General features: G+C 32.6%; 1 protein-coding gene across 7 annotated transcripts in view; it reads left to right on the top strand.

Moving 5' to 3' along the window:
- The window catches only part of LOC126915316 (potassium voltage-gated channel subfamily H member 5-like), a 207,306-nt gene that overhangs the window by 180,388 nt on the left and 5,059 nt on the right, over nucleotides 1–21,859 (top strand). For all 7 annotated transcript variants that reach the window (XM_050719885.1, XM_050719883.1, XM_050719884.1 and 4 more), the window contains 3 exons: nucleotides 17,178–17,401; nucleotides 18,871–20,029; nucleotides 21,056–21,529. In XM_050719885.1, the coding sequence (XP_050575842.1) occupies nucleotides 17,178–17,401; nucleotides 18,871–20,029; nucleotides 21,056–21,529 (1,857 nt within the window). The remainder of the gene's footprint in view (nucleotides 1–17,177; nucleotides 17,402–18,870; nucleotides 20,030–21,055; nucleotides 21,530–21,859) is intronic.

The raw sequence follows: 21,859 nt of genomic DNA, 5'->3' as shown, positions 1-21,859 counted from the left end.
ACTTTCAATTTCGCTAGAAGTATTTTTAATCAAAACGTTCGACTATAGCGTGAAAGGAACGCGATGATTGCGTGAATTATTGGCAAATTCCCCATTTCTCTTGGAAATAGTAGAAATAATCCTACATAAAGAGGTTGGGTATGCCAGCATGACTATTGATTTGTATTTGATATTCCGCATTTGTTTCTGCTATTTGAATTATATTTAAATTATTATAAAAATATTTATCTAGGTAATAGAAATTTAAAATTCAACATATTCGAAAGGTACAAGTTACTACTATTTACTATGCTAAATTTACTACGGCATTAATGCCAATTAATACATGATATATAAATCACAAAACACATTTCCGCAATTTGTTAAATTGTTCAAAAAACTGTTTGCTATGACTAAATTTTATACGTAATCTTTTCAATTATCTACCCTATGTGAAATGTATAAATTTCTCGTATTTCATAGCTGAACAGAAAGGAAAATATCAAAATGTTCGCTTTCATCGGTGCACGAAATGTAATGGAAAATCATTTTATATGGTTTAAAGGGTCTTTTAACGCAAGATACATCAATGGCCTTTTGCTATACGTATATATATATAGCTATATATAGCTATATATATGTATAGCTCACTCGATCACAGAAAGAAGAACACAAAATAAGAAAATATTTCAGCTCGGGAGAATCGTATCTCATATCTTTTTGTTCCTATTTTACCTTCTTTCTTTTCTTTGCCTCTGTATTGCCTCCATCGTATTGACAATGCGTCGAAATGGTCGATACAAACGGTATGTGACATATACCTCAATTTATATAATATATGTATATATGCATGAAAGGCGTGTCTATGGAGCTGCGAAAGAAAATTTTGGATTTAAACGATATGGAAATGCTGTTTCATAGTAGGCAATACATTTGTAAAGCGAATAACAAAATTATAAAAGTATTGTAAAAACGGGAAGATAACAAACATTTACGATATAAAAGGTAACATATAATGCTATTACTACTATGATCCTTAAGAGTTGTTAAATAAAAAATTAATATAAATAATATTCTGAAATATAATATTATTTGAAATAAAAAATTGTAACATAATACGGTAAAATAAAAAAAAAGCTAGCATTAATGAATGTTTTCAGAAACTTTCAACTTTCCAATCAAATTTTTCTTCTTAAAATCTTTAATAATATTCAATTTCTGGATTATAATAGCTCTTCGCCCCGTATAGACATAATATCAAGGAATATTTGAGATTATAAACTTGTCTCTAAATTCATAAGTACAGGTGAAATCCGAAAAACGAAAACTGATGTCACTAAAAGTTTCATCAGTCACGCTCTCCAAAAATATAACAGCAAACATCAAATAAAATAGTACGCCATTTGACATCGATTTCGATATTTAACTTTTTTTTTTGGCATCGAGAATCATAAATATTCTCAACCATTTTACAATATACTTGAACGAATAAAACGAGGAAAGTATACGTGTAGAATTTAAAATATAAAAATACATATACATCATATACATTCAATTACGTCATAACAATAGGAAGGAACTACATGTAATATTAACATATCAATGAACATTCTCTATAATTCTGTTAAATTACAGTAAATATTACTTCTCATTGTTATTAATTTCTGATTTAATATTAATATGCAATGTAGATTTATAATGGGATGACGATTGCTCGTCATGCGAACGCAGTTATCCGCGTGAAGTGCCATTTCGATTCAGTTGAAATCGATGTTGAAATACGCGCAATCCGAAGACCTTATCGATCACCTTTAATAGCAATTCCAATTCAATTCGGTATGTTCAAGCATGACTTCTCACACGACTCCAGGGCAACTGGTCTGGTAATAGGTTAACCTCATAAGTGCTTATGATGATGATGCGATGATCAACTAAGTGCTATCTAAGAGACTCTTCTAATCAACATTAAGCATTACATAACATTAAGCACACGTTATGATTACTGTTAATCCTTTAGCTGCGACGCCCACATCGCGTCTACTTACTCTGTTAATAAAGATGTCTACTTCTTTATTCTGTTAATTCTAATAAATCTACGTAAGATAAATTTCGTTCGCAATTTTGTATAGAAGAATATGAAAAAGCTGTCCAAGATTTCGTACAGAAAAATATGATAGCTGTGCGCGATTTTGTACAGGAAGGTACGTGCCCCGCGGTTAGGGGGTCAAAAGTGTCACTAGCAAATACTAGCACAGGAATTTGAACTTCTATGAAATGCTTTATTTTAAAAAGAAATAGTTCGTTAAATTTTTGCTGTTTAATTGTTAACTGTTAACTAGATAACTTTTGAGACTTATTGCAACTGTATACTATATTAAACTAACGTACAGCTAAAATCTTTCAAGAGGCCAAATCAGCGATAGGAAAATTTCAAAATTTTCTGAAATATTCTATGCATATTCCTGAAATGTATTTCCTCAAATACATAGCGAATGTTTCATGGTGAACAAACGAGGCAGTTTGTGTGTATTATGATCAAACATTAGATCAATTGACCTATTGTTAACGTGTATAGTAAACAAGCATAATAAGATTGAACCTCTGGCAATCAGCCTACGCTTGTAATAAATGAGATTCCAGGACACAAACGCAACACAGCTCAAGATTTCAATTACAATATACAATAAAGAGAAAAAATTTTTCATTTTCTATCAAGCTTTGAATAAGATCTTTTATCATCGCATTAATTAAAAATACACATTATCATACATTGAATACTTAAGTTCCACGATGTAACGTTTCTTCCGGATTCTCTAATATCATAACTTCACAGAATTTTAAAATAAATGTTTTTAAATAATCCAAATATTTTCACAATATTTATATTCCGCAATTATTATTCTACTCTAAATTTAATATATTTTTAATTACTTTACATTTTCATATCTACGTCGTTCATTCTATACGTGATATTTCTCTCCTCTTTTTAGTGTTAGAGTGGCAAAAATGCAAAAGTACGTACATACGGATGATCTGTCTGACCGGAAATACGAGCCACATTTCCGGCAAACGATTTCCATAGCAACACAAACTGTAGCGTTAGCTGAACTGCAGCGCGACAACGCATCAAATAAACAATAAAAATTCCACTTTACCGTTGAAATTCTATCCTTTTTGGCTTTCTTTTTTCCTCGTTCCCGTTTTTTTCATTTTTTCTTTTGCTACGCAATTTCACGGTGTAAGCGGTACAGGTAGACAAAGAAATATATCACATACGAATAATCATGAAAGAAGTATTGGAAGATTATACTGTCTGAAGAAACGACGTTCCGTCATAAAAAAGAGAAGGAAGGGAGAAATAGAACAGTTTTAATCTACGGGTCTGCGAATGCCACGATAAAAATCGATGTCTCCGAGAGATGCTGGCAAATCGAATGGCTTTGTTCCAGGTGTTGCGACAAATTGAAATGTAAGACGTCGATTACGTATGAATCTAATGCATGATTTGCTAGTAACATCGGCACGCTATTTATTGCAGAACAATTGATCGTAGTGCCGCTTTATATTTTATTTATTTAAAGAAGATATTCGAAGCTCAATTTTCGAGGAAAATATTAGTCTAAATATAACAGTTTTATAATATAATATTATCTATAATATAATAGTAGTCCAATGTAATTTTATAATATAATATTATAGTTATATTAGTTACATAGTTATATATAATTGTTGAAAATTGTGGATCTTGATGGCCGAAATATCGTTATGGGAACATTGAATTTACGCTTGGGATTAATATTAGTATAGTCGTATATTTATTTTATGAACGATTTCTAGAATATTCATCGACACACACACGTGTCTCACCACTTTCTTCCATACCCTGCTGTTAACCGACTGAACAGTTTACATTCATCTGTTTTTCAAGCACCGCGCACACACATACCTCCACACACTGATACCCACATACAAGTATCTCTACTACGCATTTAACCCAGTCCAGCACACAAAATTATACATATCTCAATAATAATATAATAGTTTTATAATATAATATTAGTCTAAATATAACAGTTATTTTAATGATATAATAGGTTTACACATTTTGCAGAATTAAATAATGATATTACTAACTGAAGGAGGCGTTATCATAAGGATTCCTTTGATATGAGGTTTAACAAGAAAGATGTTATTTGAGCACGGGATTTACTACCCGTGTTACCTGATATCCTTGATAAGATTAGATCGATATTCTAAGGAAGGACGATTATTATAATTTTTATAATAATGAGTAAACTGCGAATACTTAGAATTTACAAAATGGAGCTTAGATAGAAAAATGTTTTATCTATTTGGTATGTTACAAAGTATTGTACTTATACATATATTTCTAGATATCACGTGCATTCTGTGCATTTTTGTATCTACAAATTTCCCATAAATGCAGAAAAATCCGCGGACTAACGGAGAGTATCACATAATTCATCCTGCATAAAACATTTATCTGTCCAATTTTAAGTTACAACAAAATTATATAGAATATTTGTATTATCGATTTGAGCTAATATCCTACAACCTTTCAATTTTTCACGCTGAATCTAAAACATTTCCTTTATTCTCTCGATGGAAAAAAACGTACGTTCACAGCTAAGACGAAATTCGTTCTCCTTAATTAATTTTCTAATTACATAGTATTAGAAAACACGAAACAATTAAGATACGAATGAGCTTGTAATTGCTGTTTTGTGGAACAGGTCATAGAACAATTTTGCACTTTGCTTCGTCAGTATCGTAATAAAAGTTTCTTCGGTTACGCAGCAGCGCAAGATTTCGCACTTGCATTGTTTTTTATGGGCCATAATATAACCGAAGATACGGCTTCTTCGGTTTCACTCGTAATGGTACACAGGGCTAAGTAAACGTGTAAGCGAGATTCGTAAGTATAATGCGTTTCCTTGTAGTTGAAGGTACTTGCAGTTTAAGGAAAAATGTAACGAGATCTAAGCGGAAGTTCTTATCTTGTAAAGTCGCTTCGCGCGCTTTCGTTGGTTCTACTGTTGCACTTTATCAGATGTTCTACTTTCCCGATGGTATAGTTTTAATCAAAAGTAACTATTTGCTTAAGTATGAAAAAGATCGCACGGTAATCGTTATATTTAACTTTGACCATATTACGCTGTAAAACAGTCCAAGAAATATGCGCATTTCAAAAGTTTAGTTTCTCGAGACGAAATGATGAGTGGAAATACAAACAATATCAAAAAGATATTTCATTTATGATTATTTGATGTTATACTTCATTTCAATATATGATGAAAATAATCGAAGAGGGAGTAATCGAAATTATTAGATTATTACAGGATGCTGTATATAAAAATTTATCATATATATATAATGTAATAGGAATTAATAACACAACATAGAAGTATTTTTAGAAATTAAAGAAACATGACCTAGTTTAATATTATTTGCAGAACTAAATGTACGCACCGTTATTTGCTAAATATCATTTCAAAAATATATTGATATATTATTGCGACAATATATAGACGGGAAAAAGTAAATAGAAAAATAACTAAATCAGCTTCCATTTAAATAAATAAAATTCAGACAGAAACGGTGTTACGTTACGTTACGATAAATGTGGATGAAAATAAACAAAGTGTATAGTTATATTAATTTGAGAATGTAATTAACAGAGTAGATCTGAGAAAAATCGATTAGAAAATCAGTGAACGTATGATTGTTAAGCTAACTTCTACAACAAACTGGTCGCACATCGAATTTAACGTGAAATCTATTCAGCCTTGGGCAATGACAGATCACGAATTCAATCGTCTCGTGCCAGCCGGTGATGCAATTAACATCGGACGTAGACACATTTGCTCTTTGATTTCCTTCTCAATCTCAATATGTATATCGTGTATCGAGCATAGAACACAACCAAATGTACCTAAATGATCTTATTTTCTGTCAAATATGCAGCTATATAAATTGCCAATTTTTACTGATAATCTATATTACTAATTTGTCAATGAAGCAATTAATAATTTATTAACAACTTTCAGACCTTTTTCCTTTTTTCAACCTATCTAAGTAATTCTATTAGGTTGTTCCAAAAAATTTTTCGTTTTATAAGGAAATAATAGATGCATAACATTTTTTATTTCTATTTCAGAAAAAAGTTAGGTTATAAAAGTAATAGAATTTTGTCAGGTCTGTATCAATTACAATAACATTAACAGAAAGAAGATTACTTGTCTCTTTTATTTTTTTCTCTTAATTAACTTCTATAAATAAGAATCAATGTAGTAAAATAAAGAATAGTGATGGAAGAAAAAGAATCGTGTTTTTAAAGCAAGTATAGTTTACTGACAGAAAAATAATAATTAATGTACTTCGATGAACATACTCTTCAAATTCGATGTTGGCCTCCAAAGTGGTCCTTAATTGTAATTTTCTAAGCTTTCAAAAACTTTTTAAAAACTCAAGGCTACTTACTGATACTTCCTTATTCCATATTTTTTACAGATTATCATAATATTAGAAGTATTGCTATATTACAATAAGTTTTATAACAAATTATTATATATTGTATACCATCTAAAGAATTTTATTCGTTCCATAAAACCAGTGTTGCTAAGAGGATAAAACTTGTGGATATGACAGAAAAATTCCTCAGTCGTGAACAGACCTTGCTTCGAAACTAAGAATATAGGAAGGCAAAAGAAGAAGATGGAGAAGAATAAGTTACGAGATGCATGTAGATTCAGAAACTTCGACATACCGCGCGAGAAAATGCAACGTGAAGGAATCTGAAATCATAAAAAGGAGAGGAAATATTCAAGATTTTAGACGTTGAACAATTTTATAAATAATATCTGCTACATAAACAATTTTGTAAAGCAAACATTAGTAAATAAAAATATTCTTTATCGTGCTCCTTTAGTATATAAAATGATTTGAAGATTAAAATTTATGTAAATATGTGTATATATATGTATGTAACATTTCGATATTAATAACAATTAATTATATTTCTTAAAACCTTGAATTAAGAATTAAATATAGTTAATTACAGTAGATATAGTATTTTCACAGCAAACAAAACACACGAGAATATTTCAAACAGCATGAAGAAAATGAAAGCAATGCTTCCATAGCCTTTACATACCGAGGAAGAAATTAGAATTTTAAAAGAGATACATCAGATTTATGGAAAATCCGGACTAACAAAAGTCTGCTTTAATGTTAGTGAAACTAGATACCACGAGAAAGGCAATTATTTAACGCAACCAAATATTCAATATATTTATTCAATGAAAATTGAAATCGTCGCAAATTATGATCGAATGGATATATACTAACATTATTGTTATTAATATTATAAGACAATGTATGCATTAAAAATATACTACTACTGGAGAAGATCTGTTTCCTATTCAACAACAAAATTTTTCTTCCAATTCCTCTTTCTATATTTCCACAAATTTAAATAAAAATTAATCTTCCATTAACTTTTACATGATTCTCATCATTGTCCACTAGAACAGATCACAATTCTTCGTACTAAGCTACACGAAGCTATTTAAATAAAAATCATCCAGTGATGAAGTTCAATATTAATAACTTCTAGCAAAACCGCAACACCTTTTTACATAAATCCAGGAGAAACATACATAAAGTAAGCTCGCCCATGACTTTCACAAGAAAAGAACAGATACAGATAACCAGACTCAGAATAGCTTACTCCAACATTGTACATTCGCATCTTATCAGAAAACAGTATCCTGAACCCTGTGAATATTGCAGAACCAGCAACGCCGTCGAATATCTACATTGTGCTACACCAAATTCTAAGATACAAAGAAAAATATCCAACGATGTACAATCGCTTCTAACTAATAGAATACGACGTAAGAATTTACGACGTAGAATTAAAAAATTTCTTAAAAGAGACACATCTTTTGTATCGCCTATAAAAGTATAGAAGTATAAAATTGCACTAATTGGCTAACTAATTACTTACTAATTAGCAGCACTAATTACTTTGATAACTGTACGAAATTAAGCATGTAAATACTATTCAAAAATGTATATATTTATATTTAGAATACATGTAATTGTAGTTACTACACGGTTACCAGGGCTTAGTGTATCTTGAGGTTGTACAAGAGAGTAAATGAGAAAGCTATGTAAATCAAGGTTATTCCGTAGCCAACAGGCAAAAACTAACAATGTACATATATATACCTTACCAGGAGATGTGACGAAAACCAATAAATAAATAATAATAATAAATTCAATAATTAAATAATGATAGCTTGTAATTAAAAATCGAATAATAATAGACAAACACTCACAAAAATAATATAATAATTATTATTTAATAATTAGATGAATTTTACTCACGTAAAAATGCCTCTGTCAATAAAAACGTATCTATCTGAAATATTCTATATCTGAAATATTAAATTTTATTACATAAATTTGTAGGAAACGACGCGTGTTATTGTAGTTCGTCTTCACTATCTCAGCCCGTTAGAAATATAGTCTCGTATTTCTTCACACTGCGAAACGCAGTGCAACGAGTACATTTGGACGCTGAATACCAGCTAGTATCTCACCTACGTGAAATAGGATCTACAGCCTAATTTCCAGAAACACGCTGTGTTTCTCACACCTACCAACAATTTACAGCGAAAAGAGGTCTGGTTAGAGGGATATATGGAAGAAAGGAAGAAGATACGATTCGTGAACCATGAATCTTTGCTCGCGATACTCCCAATGCGGCGATAAACTCCACGCATTCAACATCATCATTCTACCGAGGTTTCTCGCTTTTGTCGCTGTATAGAGAAAGTGGAAGAAAGCAAAGAAAATGTGAATTTAAAAAGAGATTATGGAGATATCAATGGAGTAGAAAATCTGAATTTAAATGGAAATAATGAAACATTATTGCCGGTGGAGTAGAATTTTAAGAATTGTTTAAAGACTGAATTTAATATCGGAAAAGAAGACAAATTTGGTGTTTATATTTTGTTATGAAAATGTTAATTGAAAATCGAATACATTGTAAAATAGAAAACGTGTCATTCGTGTTTATTAATTAGAAATCTCGTATTAGAATTAAGAAATCATTATTAGAAGCAAATACATTATTTGTTAAAACTTTTATGATTTTAAATGGTACATTGTTCGTCATATATGAAATATCATTTTCTTAAATGCGACACTATACTTTCTGCGTTGCGATCAACTACTCAATGGTGTGGTATTTTTTCAAATGGTATACTGTAAATTCTACAACAATAACGATATGTGACAATAACTGCAATTAATTGATACAATATATGTGTAAATAAACGATACTCTACTTACTCATGGTTGTGTGAAATCTATTTGCGTTTTTAATATTTTGAGAGATAATGCGTATGGTCGTGAGAAATGGAAGTGACATTCGTTGATTAAAATCGGTTTGTCTATAACGTTCGCTGCGTCAAACTTTTAATTTTTGTTTTGAAGAATAATCTATAATTACTAAAAATATTTATAAAAACACTTATTTTCAATGTTTAAGATAATTTGGATAATTCAATGAAAAAAAATTGTTTCTTCTTGAATTAACAATCTTTTCCATATTTTATATTGAATTGAATTGAATGGAATATTTTATATGAAAGAACATTATACTATACTAAATATGATATAATGTTAAAGCTACAGAAAGAATGCTATCAACATGTTACTCATTGTCAGAAGCAAATATTTCTTCGAAAAATAAGATTGCAGCGAAGAATGAAATTAATTTAAACTGTCAGTACTTGCATCGCAAAATTTAGTAGGAAAGGGTAATATTTTAAAAAATAACTTTGGAATTTGAAAGTCTCCAAGTTCGTTAAAAATCTAATTCAAAGAATACAAAATGTGAGATTATGTGATAGATATCTATTATAGTATAATAAGTTCATTAATATTAATTTATGACGATTATTATTCAAGTATTAATATTCCAGGTGCATACTGGGAAGGCGTTTTTGTTCGCTCTAGTCATGTATAAACTCGATACAAAATGTTGGCTAACTATATCGAGTGAATAGCAATGAGCTTGCTACGTGCGCGGAAAATATCGGCTTTTGACTAATTATCAATATTACGCTCTATGTAGTTATAATATGAATCTCCGTAAATTACGGTTATTTAATTAAACTTATTCTTCGCGAAACATCAAAGACATTATACACGTTATAGCCAGATTCGAACGATTTCTTCAGAAAATAATAAGGTAACGTTGCACAACGAAAATTGAAAATTCTTATCCGAATAAAACGTCACTCGGTAATAACATAGCTGAGAAAAAAATAACAAATTTCACTTGTCCTAAAATGTCTTCAAATTCCAATTTGCGCGCATACATACAATAGAATGATTTGAAACGAAGCAAAAAAAGAGCAAAAGGCCTTCAGAGAAACGCTCAACAGATAAAACTTTCGGTAAAAATTTTAAAAACACGTCGCAAATTGCGGAACTCGTAGATAAAGGACATAGATCGCGCAACTTTTCGTCGGTGATAATCCTTTTATAATATAAGCGACAGGGGGACAACGAACTTTTCTTCGGAGTAGTCCAGCAGGAGATCGAGGCAACGTCCGATGGTAGTAGAACAAAAATTTGTTTTCCGAGTAAAACGACACGCGATATCTCCGACTTAGGTACATTGTTACATTATCTCTTTGTCAGTAGGAAAAAATGGCAATGATCGTGATGCCAGCCGAGCGAAGTAAATCAGGTTTGCTGAATGTTCGTGAAACGCGTTACTTCGCTTAATGTGATCGAACGCTTCTTCCTCAGGGTCATGATTTACGAATGAAAAGAAAAAAGAGAAGGATTTATGATGTCGCTACTGCAACAGTGGAAACCATTCGCTTTAAGGGAAGCAGCTTACTTTCGTTCTATAAAGTTGATCGAAAATAAATAGACGGATTTGTAGAAAAGAAACGCTTATTGGTAACGGTGAAAGTGAAATGCGAACGTTATCGATCAGAAATTTCGTATTATTCGATGAAACGGAACCTTGGATTTTTTTGACGATGGAGATATAAATGATTACCTGAACTTTTATACGTTATACATATGTATTTTAGAGAAGAGTTTAAAAAATTCAATATCCTTCAAAGAATCGCACATTGCAAATTTTTTATATTAATATTTATTTTCAATAAGTCAATGTGTATAAATATTCAACGACAAATAATTTTATACAATTAAAGCATATGCGTAACTTTTATCTCTTTCTAAGTCCACTATCGATTTACTTGCCGACTACACATCTTCATAAATGTCTTCGTATGAATATCGTGTCCACTTATTCAATCGTTGATTACCACAATGACGATTTTTTAAATGCAAAGAGGATTTTGATTTTTGGAACTTTGTATTCAATTAAAAAAATAGCATTTGAATTATCACCTTTGATTGTATTTAGGATATAATTGATATTTCTTGTTACCAGATGTTTTCTTCCAAGAGATATTAATTGATTATAGAATGAGTACTTACAGTTTTGAAATATTATGGTTTATACTTATATTTAACTGTACTTAATGTATTCCAACTTAAAAATCGACCAGACAGTTTAAAATTGAAAAATATATTTATCTTTAAATTTTCCCTACATCGTAAAAGTCCATCAAAAGACCTAGTACCATTATTATCATCCATAAAATGAATCTATAAATCATTCATATAGGGGTGCATCGGTTAAACTTTTATGGATGCGAATATAGCGTTCCGCACTGGATTTACGTACATATTATCTCTAAATTCATCCCCCCTGCAAAACTCATTTTACTTAAGTAGCTGAGGCAAAGCTCAAAATAAGCCACGTCAAACTCAAACTAATCTTAGAGCACAAAAGATACAAGATATGATTTCACGCTAAAATAGCGAACTAAAATTATAGCCTTTGTGGATATAAACTTAATTTTATCGAAACTAATAATAACGGCGACGCTCGTGGAAAAACGAGGTCGAATCTAGTTTTGTTAGTTCTTATTGATCAATATTGATACTATAAGGTAAAAATTAAATATATCTCTCGGAAGTTATCACAATTTTCATTATACGTTTATATAGATTTATAAATCACTATTACAGTATTAACTCATTATAATTGCATATACCTTAAATCAGTTCTCCATTGCGATATTCGTGGACGACTTATTATAATTCGTAATTTAATAAACGTTCATTTTATTTCCATTTAAAGATATCTATTCGCGGTTTGTAGTATGTTTCGAGCTTTTAAATCGCACTGTACAAAATTTCAGCGAAATACAAAGATGTCGCATTAAAATGTGGAAAAGCGGTTTTCCGCGCGAATAATTCGCGTTTGAGATTTTCAGGTAATTTCGAGATTTCTAGAATTTCGTGTTTCTCCGTATATTCGCCAGACCACAAAACGCAAACCTGAACAAAATTCGTCGCAATGTTTATGACACTTACGTAAGATAAGCATTTTCGAGGACAAACTTTCAATCGCAGACGATGACACTTAATATGACATGAATTCGATATTAAATATGTTCTACAAGAAAATGAACAAAAATTCTATACTTTTTGTATTGCTAGTTTTTAAACAACCACATATATCGTGCTACAAAGTCAAATGAAAATGTTTTGTCGAATGTGATTGAGAGTGTTTTATGTGACTGCTCTCGCCAATAGTATCTTTTGAATTATAAAACGCGACAAAGTAAAAATATCTAAAATGCATTCTGATGCGACATTTTGAAGTGACGAAAACTATCACAATCGCATGGAACTATAATAATAACAATTTGAAAGTTGACGTATGTTTTACTTTATAATTCAATTTTACAACAAACTTCCTTCCGTTATGAAAAAATATGGGTACAGTGATTCTACATAGTAATCCCTTTTACGGTAACCCTCTGCATAGCAATTCCTTTTTACATAATATACATTTATATTTTACTGCTGCTACAACGCATACGTATTATGTTAATTTACAACAAACCACTCCAGCACACGAAATCATACACTTTAACTTTATAATGCATATTTCTTATCCTGTTCCTAAGTCTCTTTGCGTGTATGCTAGGATTTCCCTTAGCTTTTCCAAAATTCACACTTTCTTTACGTATGCCGTTTCTTATTTTGTAATATTAAAAAAGAAACGAGCAACTTCAAAGGAAAGCAGGATAGCATGATATCGTATTCAGACACGCAAGAATATTAAATTGTCCCATCCTATTAAAGGAACATTTTACTGTATTAATTCCTTAACAAGGAACTACCATTATTATTATTTATTTAAAATTATTTAATAATTATTTATTTTCCTATGTTAATCCCTTAACATATAACTATCAAACGATATAGAATAATACAATGGAATATCATATTCAAACTTTTCACTCAGTTCTGTTGCTTTAAAACATTGTGACTTCTTCAAACGATGCTCTAGACAACAATCAAATCTTTAAACATTCGCGATACGCAGTATATATCAAAGTGGAAAATTCGTCGAAGTGCAGCTGGCAAACTATATAAAGTAGAGTATTATTATACCAATATATCCATTAGCTTCGAAATTTTTGTTCGATCCCCTTAAAACTCCTTCAAACTTCTTAAAACGATTATTTAGACAAGAATCGACTATTGTCATCATTCGAGAAACGTAATACATTTCGCTAAAATTCAAGCAAAAAAGAATATAAAACGTAGCAGAAGATATTATCTCCAAAATTTGTATTTAACTTCTTCCAATTTTTGATTTGGATTCCTCTAAACTTCCTCAAACAATTCTGTAGAGAATAATCAAGCATTGCCACTCAAGTCACATAATCCGCTTTGCCAAAATGTTACTATAAAACAACAAGTAAACAACAAGTAGTAGTAGTTTTTAGTAAACAACAAGTTAGCATGGAAAGTATAACACGAAGTATGAAATAATCAAAATTTTCGAAACGTTTATTTTGTTAATTTTTTATTCAATTTTCTTAAACTTCTTTGAAACTTCTTTCAAGTTCCTTGGGTAACAATTGAACGATTTCATTCAAAACGTGTGACATACTTCGCGAATGCACAATGAGAACGTCACGGATCGTCCCAGATTCAACAAACAAGCTGACAGTGGAGACGTCTGGCACCATAAGGCTAACACCGAGGACGATTTCCTCCGATGTTCGAGTACATCCGCTGCAAACCTGCTGCGCCCGTTTGTCACGAGTGCAGATTCGCCTGTCTGAGCGCGATGTGGAAACCATGAAATGTCACGAAAAGAGCTTCAACGAGAAGATTTGAGGCCTTAAGGGAAGAGGAAAGAAAACGCGATCGTCAAAATAATATTCGAAGAATGTCTATTATCTGAAGGCGATTCCGCGCCATCTGGAACAGATCCGAAGAAAAAAAAGGAAAGAAAAAGGAAAGAAAGGATATCGAAAGAAGTCGGTTCAAAATTCCTTTTAAGATTTGTTCTCGACGTTGCTCGTTGAGGCGGATAAAAATTATGAGAGGAAATCTTTACGCTGAAATAACTCGTGCGTACTGTGTCCTTTGACATTTGAACGATGATGAAAGAAATATTGAATGAATAATATTCAATGAAGATATTTGAAAAAGAATATATTTATATTTTAATAGAGATATTTAAAGAGAAGTATATTAAGAGACGCTTTCCTTCTCTAAATTGAAGAATATCGAAGCATACCAAGGTTTAGGAATAACATATTATTCGAAATGTCTCGACTCTTTGTATCCAACCAACTTCGTTACGGTAGAATTGATAATGTAGAAATTGTTCTTTGTATTATTATCGTCGATAGAAAATCTTGGAAAGGGAGGAGGTTAACGTGTAAGTAGATTTACAAATACATTTGCAATCTTTTCCTTTCCCAGACAAAATCCCGGTTACAAAGAGTTTTACCCACAAAAGAATGTTTAAGTTGTTGTTGATGAATCGTACCATAAAAATTTGTTAAGTATAAAAATTCAGATAATATCAAAATACGGAGTTTATTTTTCTACACGTGGAATAATATAATATTTCGATACAGAATAAATGAAATTTCTAAAGAAAATTCAGAATGAAGGAGAATGAAGAAAATAGGCTGATATATCTGAATGAATTACGTCACGGACTTGTTCTTCTGATATTTATTTATGTTTAATGAGCATGTACTATGCATGAATGCACCACTGTATACGTATAGCGGTAACAAGCATCCGTTAATATTCACTGAGAACCCCTCGTCTCAATATCCTGTGCGAGAACAGAAACCGCAAGGTCGTCCTCAAGGAATCGATAAGAGGGATGCTAATTTCAGTCACTTTGCGTATGCGATCATACCAGCTAATATGCGTGAAGATATTCTATCATCTGACCTTGAAAATAAAATGGATGGTTCCCTTACTCCCCTTCCAGTAAATAGATAATCAACGAACGTTTAACCATTCGTATAATTCACACTATTCTAAATTATATAAAAGGAAAAGGTAGTTTATATCGAATTTCTTAGAAATTCAATGTAAAAAGTAATAGCAAATATAATTTAAAAAAGGGAAGGAAAATTAAAAAACTCTTTGGATGATATTTCCGATAAGCTATGTTCATGACAAAAATTAATAATTCATTACACATGAGATATAAAATTATAAAAAATATTTACTTCCAGATAAAATAATACTTTCATTTTAAAATATGATAAAGGTTTTAAATTCCACATTGTTTTCCTTTCTCTTTCGCCTTTTTTCTTTTTTTGTTGAAACCGTTAATTTTAAAAATGAAATACGAGAGAAGAATACGAAGATGCAAAGAAAATTTTGTACAAATATTTAAGAAACGAAGGATCAAAAACTTAGAAATTGAAATTTTATATCCCACTCTGTTTCTTCCGTTGAAGATATTACTTTTGAAAATGGATTACCAAAAAAAAAAATAACGGAATTGTAAAGATAATTTTGTACAAAAAATTTTTATCGCAGAACGTATCAAGTTTTAAATTTGCGTAAGGGGAAAAGATCTTTAATTAGCAGGTTGTATCATTTAACAAAGACAAAGGGACAGTAATTGATTCAAGGATATCATTTCCCAGAAATCGAGATAAATTCACTCTTTTACTGCCCACGATCCTACGATAAAACGCGCTACATCTGTGTAATGAAAATCCTAGTACAGCCATAATGCTCACCGGCACGCAATTCGCAAGTAAACCGTTCGCAGACAGAGGAAAACAATCTTTTACAACCCATCATTACGATCGTCTGTAATTGGCACATTTATGTAACTTTTAATTGCCGCTACCATTTGCTTCAATGAAGGCGGCGACATCAAACCTTTAATGTTTTTTCATTACCATATCGTGGCCAGTATGTATACCGTATATTTACGTGATCGTCTATACACGTGTTACCCACCCGTGATTTCGTTGATCGTATTTTAACGAAGTCTATTGTACATCGACTATACAAAAAAGAATCGTTTGGCACAGGAAATTGCTAGCACTTTGTACCTCTGGTCCATCTACCGAAATCTTGAACAAACGGTGATAATAAATAAATGCAAAATACATAGTTATGTACATGTACAGTGGCGGGCAAAAAAAAGTTTATAATTATCCCTCCCTAATAATATCTTTGAATTGTAAAACGTGACAAAGCGATTTTCCAATCGATATATGAAGAAGAATAAAAATAATATGAATTGTGGATTGAAATATATAAAACGCATTTTATTGCAACACCTTGAAGCAACAAGAATTGCTACAGTCGCAGAAAATTGTGATAATCATAAAATAAGAAGCATATAAAGATACTATAATCCTATAACGTTGATTTATATTTAATAGAAGCAATTAATAAGTATAATATAAATATACCACAGAATAAATGACTATTATCAATATGGAAAAAATCTTTTAGTACAATTCTGACTAAAATTACACCGATTTTGAACTTTCTTTTATCCGCCAGAATATATTTATCACATCGTATATCTATCACAGTATCGCTAAAATGACTAATGTTAATTGTTAATCACGATGTTATTAATTAGAATGTTCAAATTCACTGTTCGCTTCTGGTTATTTACTAATCGCTTACCTTATTTATAATACTAAGCGTTTGAATGAAACGATTCACAGATTCATACGAAATTATTTTATCTTTGTTTATAGGAGTGTCAACCCGAATTTTTACACGATCTAGTGCTGAAGATGAAAGCCTATATATTTACGCCTGGCGATTCGATATGTCGAAAGGGAGAGGTAGCTAGAGAAATGTTCATAATAGCCGACGGAATTCTAGAAGTGATTAGCGAAACGGGCAGAGTTTTAACAACCATGAAAGCCGGAGATTTCTTTGGAGAAATTGGAATTCTTAATCTAGACGGATTAAACAAGTAAGTGATTAAAAGTAAATGCTGTCCTATTTCTAATTTTTGTTCTGAGTTCCGTGTATTCTAACTCCGAACTACTTCACGAAATATTATTCTTCATACGTATAACGTTAAACCTACTTTCGTCCAATTAGCATAAAGTTATGCAAATTATAATACAATAAATACATGTATCAATAACATATTGTGGTATTAAACATTATTTAATTAGATCGTCAACAACGTTATGCGACATTATTATTTTAATCAACATGAAAATTGAAGGAAATTAATTTCATCGATACCGTATCGTCATAGCATTGTCAGCACGTTAATTTCATTTAATTCAATAATTTAATCGAGCAAAGTGCCAAACGGAATTTAAAGCACCCGTGCACTTTATAACAGTATATGCGAATATCTCTTGACAAATGGGAAAAGTTTTAAGAAAGCTTTATACTTTCAGCCTGCTATTTTACCTTCTAATGAATAATCGTGTTGCGAGTTCCATAAATGTATCACATGTAAGTCGTAAGTTAAGTTGCGCAATCGTTTTATTTGATACATGAATCTAAACTGGGAAAAATTTATACGAGAAGCATGTGAAGCTGATGGGAATGCGGCAATAGTCGAAAACTGCAATCGATAAAAACCTCCTTTCAGCTTTGCACGCGTTTTATTTTCCTTCCAATCCTGACACATATATAACTTGTCCTACTTTCTTGTTACATCGTTCAGTATCTCTGAAACATAGTTGTCTGAAATTTCGTTTCGCGCTTCGGTATTTTCCACAAAACTGAATAATTTAATTCCGACGATTGTTAAAAATGCACTTATCACACGATTGAATCTTCTTATGACAAATTAAAGTTTAATAGTTAAAGGAACCATCGATACAAATATTTTTCTAATAAAGTAAAAATACTCGCGGTTTTTCGTAAATAAATTCTTTGTAAGTGTCTGTTTTAGAAGAAACGAATTCTAAAATTATTTTGAAGGTGACACTTTGCAATCTACGAAAAGTCGCTCCCTCTTCGAATATTATTAATTTACAACTAATTCTCTTTATTCGCAGTAGATGTATGAGCAAGAGATTGAACTTTCCTAAACTTTGTCCCGAAGTCTTCGGGTTAACTTAACTCAATTACAAAAACTGATAATGTAATGAATTTAAACTGGAACAGAGTCACTGCAGTTACTTCGGAATAATTGATGCGTACACGAAACTCGTTATAATATTCATTGTTACTTTCAAGAAAAGGTTCACTTTCAGAGTTAACTTTTTCATAATTATTGCCAGAAAACCAACGATACATGTATTTTCTCGATAAAGTTCTTTCGCGATGTACTTATACTTATTTTCCTCCCTTATCCTTCAAATGGAAGTTCTACGTCAGTTTAGGATACAGCACACTTCATATTTCAAACCATATAAACTTCGAATTTAAAAAATCAAGTTTCTATCTATCCAACGAATAAACTCTCAATTACAGACGCACAGCCGATGTTCGTTCGGTAGGTTACTCAGAGCTATTCAGCCTATCCCGCGAGGACGTATTAGCGGCGATGAAAGACTATCCAGACGCTCAAGAAATCCTACAAAACCTCGGTAGGAAACGTTTGATGGAGGCGCAGAAGGTGGCCAAAGTATCTAGGCAACCAACGTCGCCTGGTCACGACTCGTCGGACAACAGCACGGGCAAAAGAATAGTTGATAAGCTGAAGAGCGACGTAAAGGGTCTAAAAAATGCGCTAAGAAAGAGCAGACGAAATACAAAACCCGAGGAAAGCTTGGAGCTGCAGCCATTGACGCCAAAGGTGTCAACGCTGAAAAGGCAGCAGAAGATCGACGATACTCAAGACGCGTCCGCGTCGAGCGTCCAAGAACCACCTGTATCGCCTTTGGGCGCCGGTTTACCTCTGCTTGCCAGATTAAGATTATTAAAAGAAAAAGAGGAACGCGAAGAACGTCGAAATTTAATGGAAACGCACGTGCACGCGCCTGAACAACAACAACCACCGTTGGACGCACAGAACCCTATGAACCCGAATTTGCCGTTTCTTCAGAGAATACTGCTCTTGAAGGCAAAGAACGAGCAAGAGGCCAAAGAGGCTGACAAAGAGGCGCCCACTAAAGAGCCCTTGCTTCCAAAAAACGCTATACCCGAGGAATCACAAGAACAATCGCCCAAACTGCTTCGTAAACCGGTACAGAAGCAGCCATCGGTCCAAAGTACCATAGAACCGATCGTCAAATCGCCGACTACTTCGAACGAAGAGAATGCGAATGGTTCGAACGCGAAGAAACCATGGGCCATGCTGAAGGACGCCTCGTTAACGAACAAAGAAAATTCGCCGCAGAGGAGTCCGCCGACTAAGAGGCTAAGACAGACTTTAATGCACCTAAGACAGCAGACTAAGATGTACGCGTCCGTAGACGATCTTTCACCGGAGTACTGCGGTCTGCCGTTTGTCAAGAAGCTAAAGATACTTAACGAGAGACAGAAGTTGGCGGAACTCGAGAAAGCAGTCAGGAGCTCCAGTTTAGACTGCGGAGAAAACGCCGAGCTTGAGTTCGATGGAAACTTGACGAGAAGCCACTCGGAGGCTTGCGCGATCGAGTATACCAGGAAATTAGCGAAATTGAATCAGGTACGTAGATTGAAGTTTTTAAGAGAGTTTTCGCAAATATTTTGTACGTTGATAAATGGAAAGTAACGTCGAGATATCAAAGTAATTGATTTATAGTTGTATGTGTAGAGACAAGCGACGTGCATGAGGACGTATACGGTAAAATGAAAGAAATCTTTATCATCCGAGCATATACCGAAATGCAACATCGGTCAACATTGAGTTACGAATCTAATTGCTAGAAATTTAGATCCCGTTGTATTATACTCGGACGATATTTAACTGCCTAATAGCTTATATCAGTTGTCAGGTATCGGAAACTTCGACGATATATTAAACCGTGCGCGTAGAAGTTCTGTCATTTAGTTTCTGTATTATACGCAAATGATTTACTCGCTTCGTCCTATTCAAATGGAACTACTTAACTCTGCGGAGGTCGCGGTGTATCTGAGAGATACAATAACTGAAATTCTATGCTGCAGTGCGGCTTATTTTTGCGAAAAGACTGTACAGATATGTGAAAAGTCTTTAATCGGACTAAAATTAATACGGAATATAATATATAGATATATTTACAGTATATATAAACTACATAATTACTAATTTAAATATAAAGAATAAATTTGAAAATATTTAGAATTAGATTTTACATGTATCTGTCAGATCAACCACGACCTGCGAAGAGTTAATAATGGCACAAATCGAATCAAAATTCTTCAAACTAGAATCCTTTTAATTTAACTTTCATGAAAGATGTCTTTTGTTTGTGCCGATCTACTGTCAATTTCAGTTTACATCTTTATAATTCCGTTAAGATAAAGTAGAATTATCTATCTCGAAGTTGACGCATCGCGATCGATCAGAAGAACACACGTACTTTTCTATCGTTACGAAGAACCTCGATCGACGGATTAAAAGAAGGAACGATATCTTAATATTTAATATTTTACATTATCGACGAAATCACTATTATCAATCATGAACAATATCAACGTCTGATATTAATCAGTGCCAATTCAAGTTCTTTCAATGCATCACATTTTCCAGAATCGAATGTCATCGATGTCACCCACGGATCAACTTTCACCGGAGAACGAGACGTTGGAAAGGCGGAACTTGAAGAGCATACTGAAGAAGTTGTCGGCCGGCAGCAGAACCGGAAGCTCCGAGACCTCGGCAACGAGCACGCCGGATCGCGAAGCGGCTACCGCCGAATTGAGGAAATTAATGAGAGCACCGACGATAGAAGGTTACGCGGCACGGCATTCGAAACTCTCGAAAAGCGTGACATTTAACAAATACACGCTGCAGAGTCCACCGTCCGAGCAGACCCCGGCAAATTATCCGCTTGGGTCGCAGTTGTCCGACTCCCAAGAGCAGGCCTCACTGCCACCGCCCAATAAACTCAATTTCCGTCCTTTGGGCAGCGGAGGTATCCTGCAAATGGTATCTCGGCCACGAGAAGAGGAATACCTGGGGGAGATAGTCACCGGCATCAAAGAAGTTGTTAAGGCTCGTCTAGTAAGTCGCAATTTTTTTATGCTTTTTCTCTCGTCGCGTAGAACAGTTCGTTGATGGCAGTTTGGATTAAACTTCGACACGTATGGCGAACTATTTACGCCGAGTTAAATATTCAAATTTTGTCGAATTCTTCTCTAGAGATAGGGAATAGTGAAACAAAATATTTTCGAATGGTGTTATTTGTCAAATGAAATGAAAGCAACTGTGATATTTTATTCGGTGGGTTTTCAAACATATTGATATTTAATCGGCGAGAAAAATTCAAATTGAGAGGGGGGGGGGAGTTGAATGCAATTGAGAAAAATTAGAAAAATATTCTATCGATCCTTA

This window comes from Bombus affinis, chromosome 4, assembly GCF_024516045.1.
Source record: "Bombus affinis isolate iyBomAffi1 chromosome 4, iyBomAffi1.2, whole genome shotgun sequence".
NCBI classification, from domain to species: domain Eukaryota; kingdom Metazoa; phylum Arthropoda; class Insecta; order Hymenoptera; family Apidae; genus Bombus; species Bombus affinis.
This window is presented reverse-complemented; position numbering and strand designations above follow the sequence as displayed.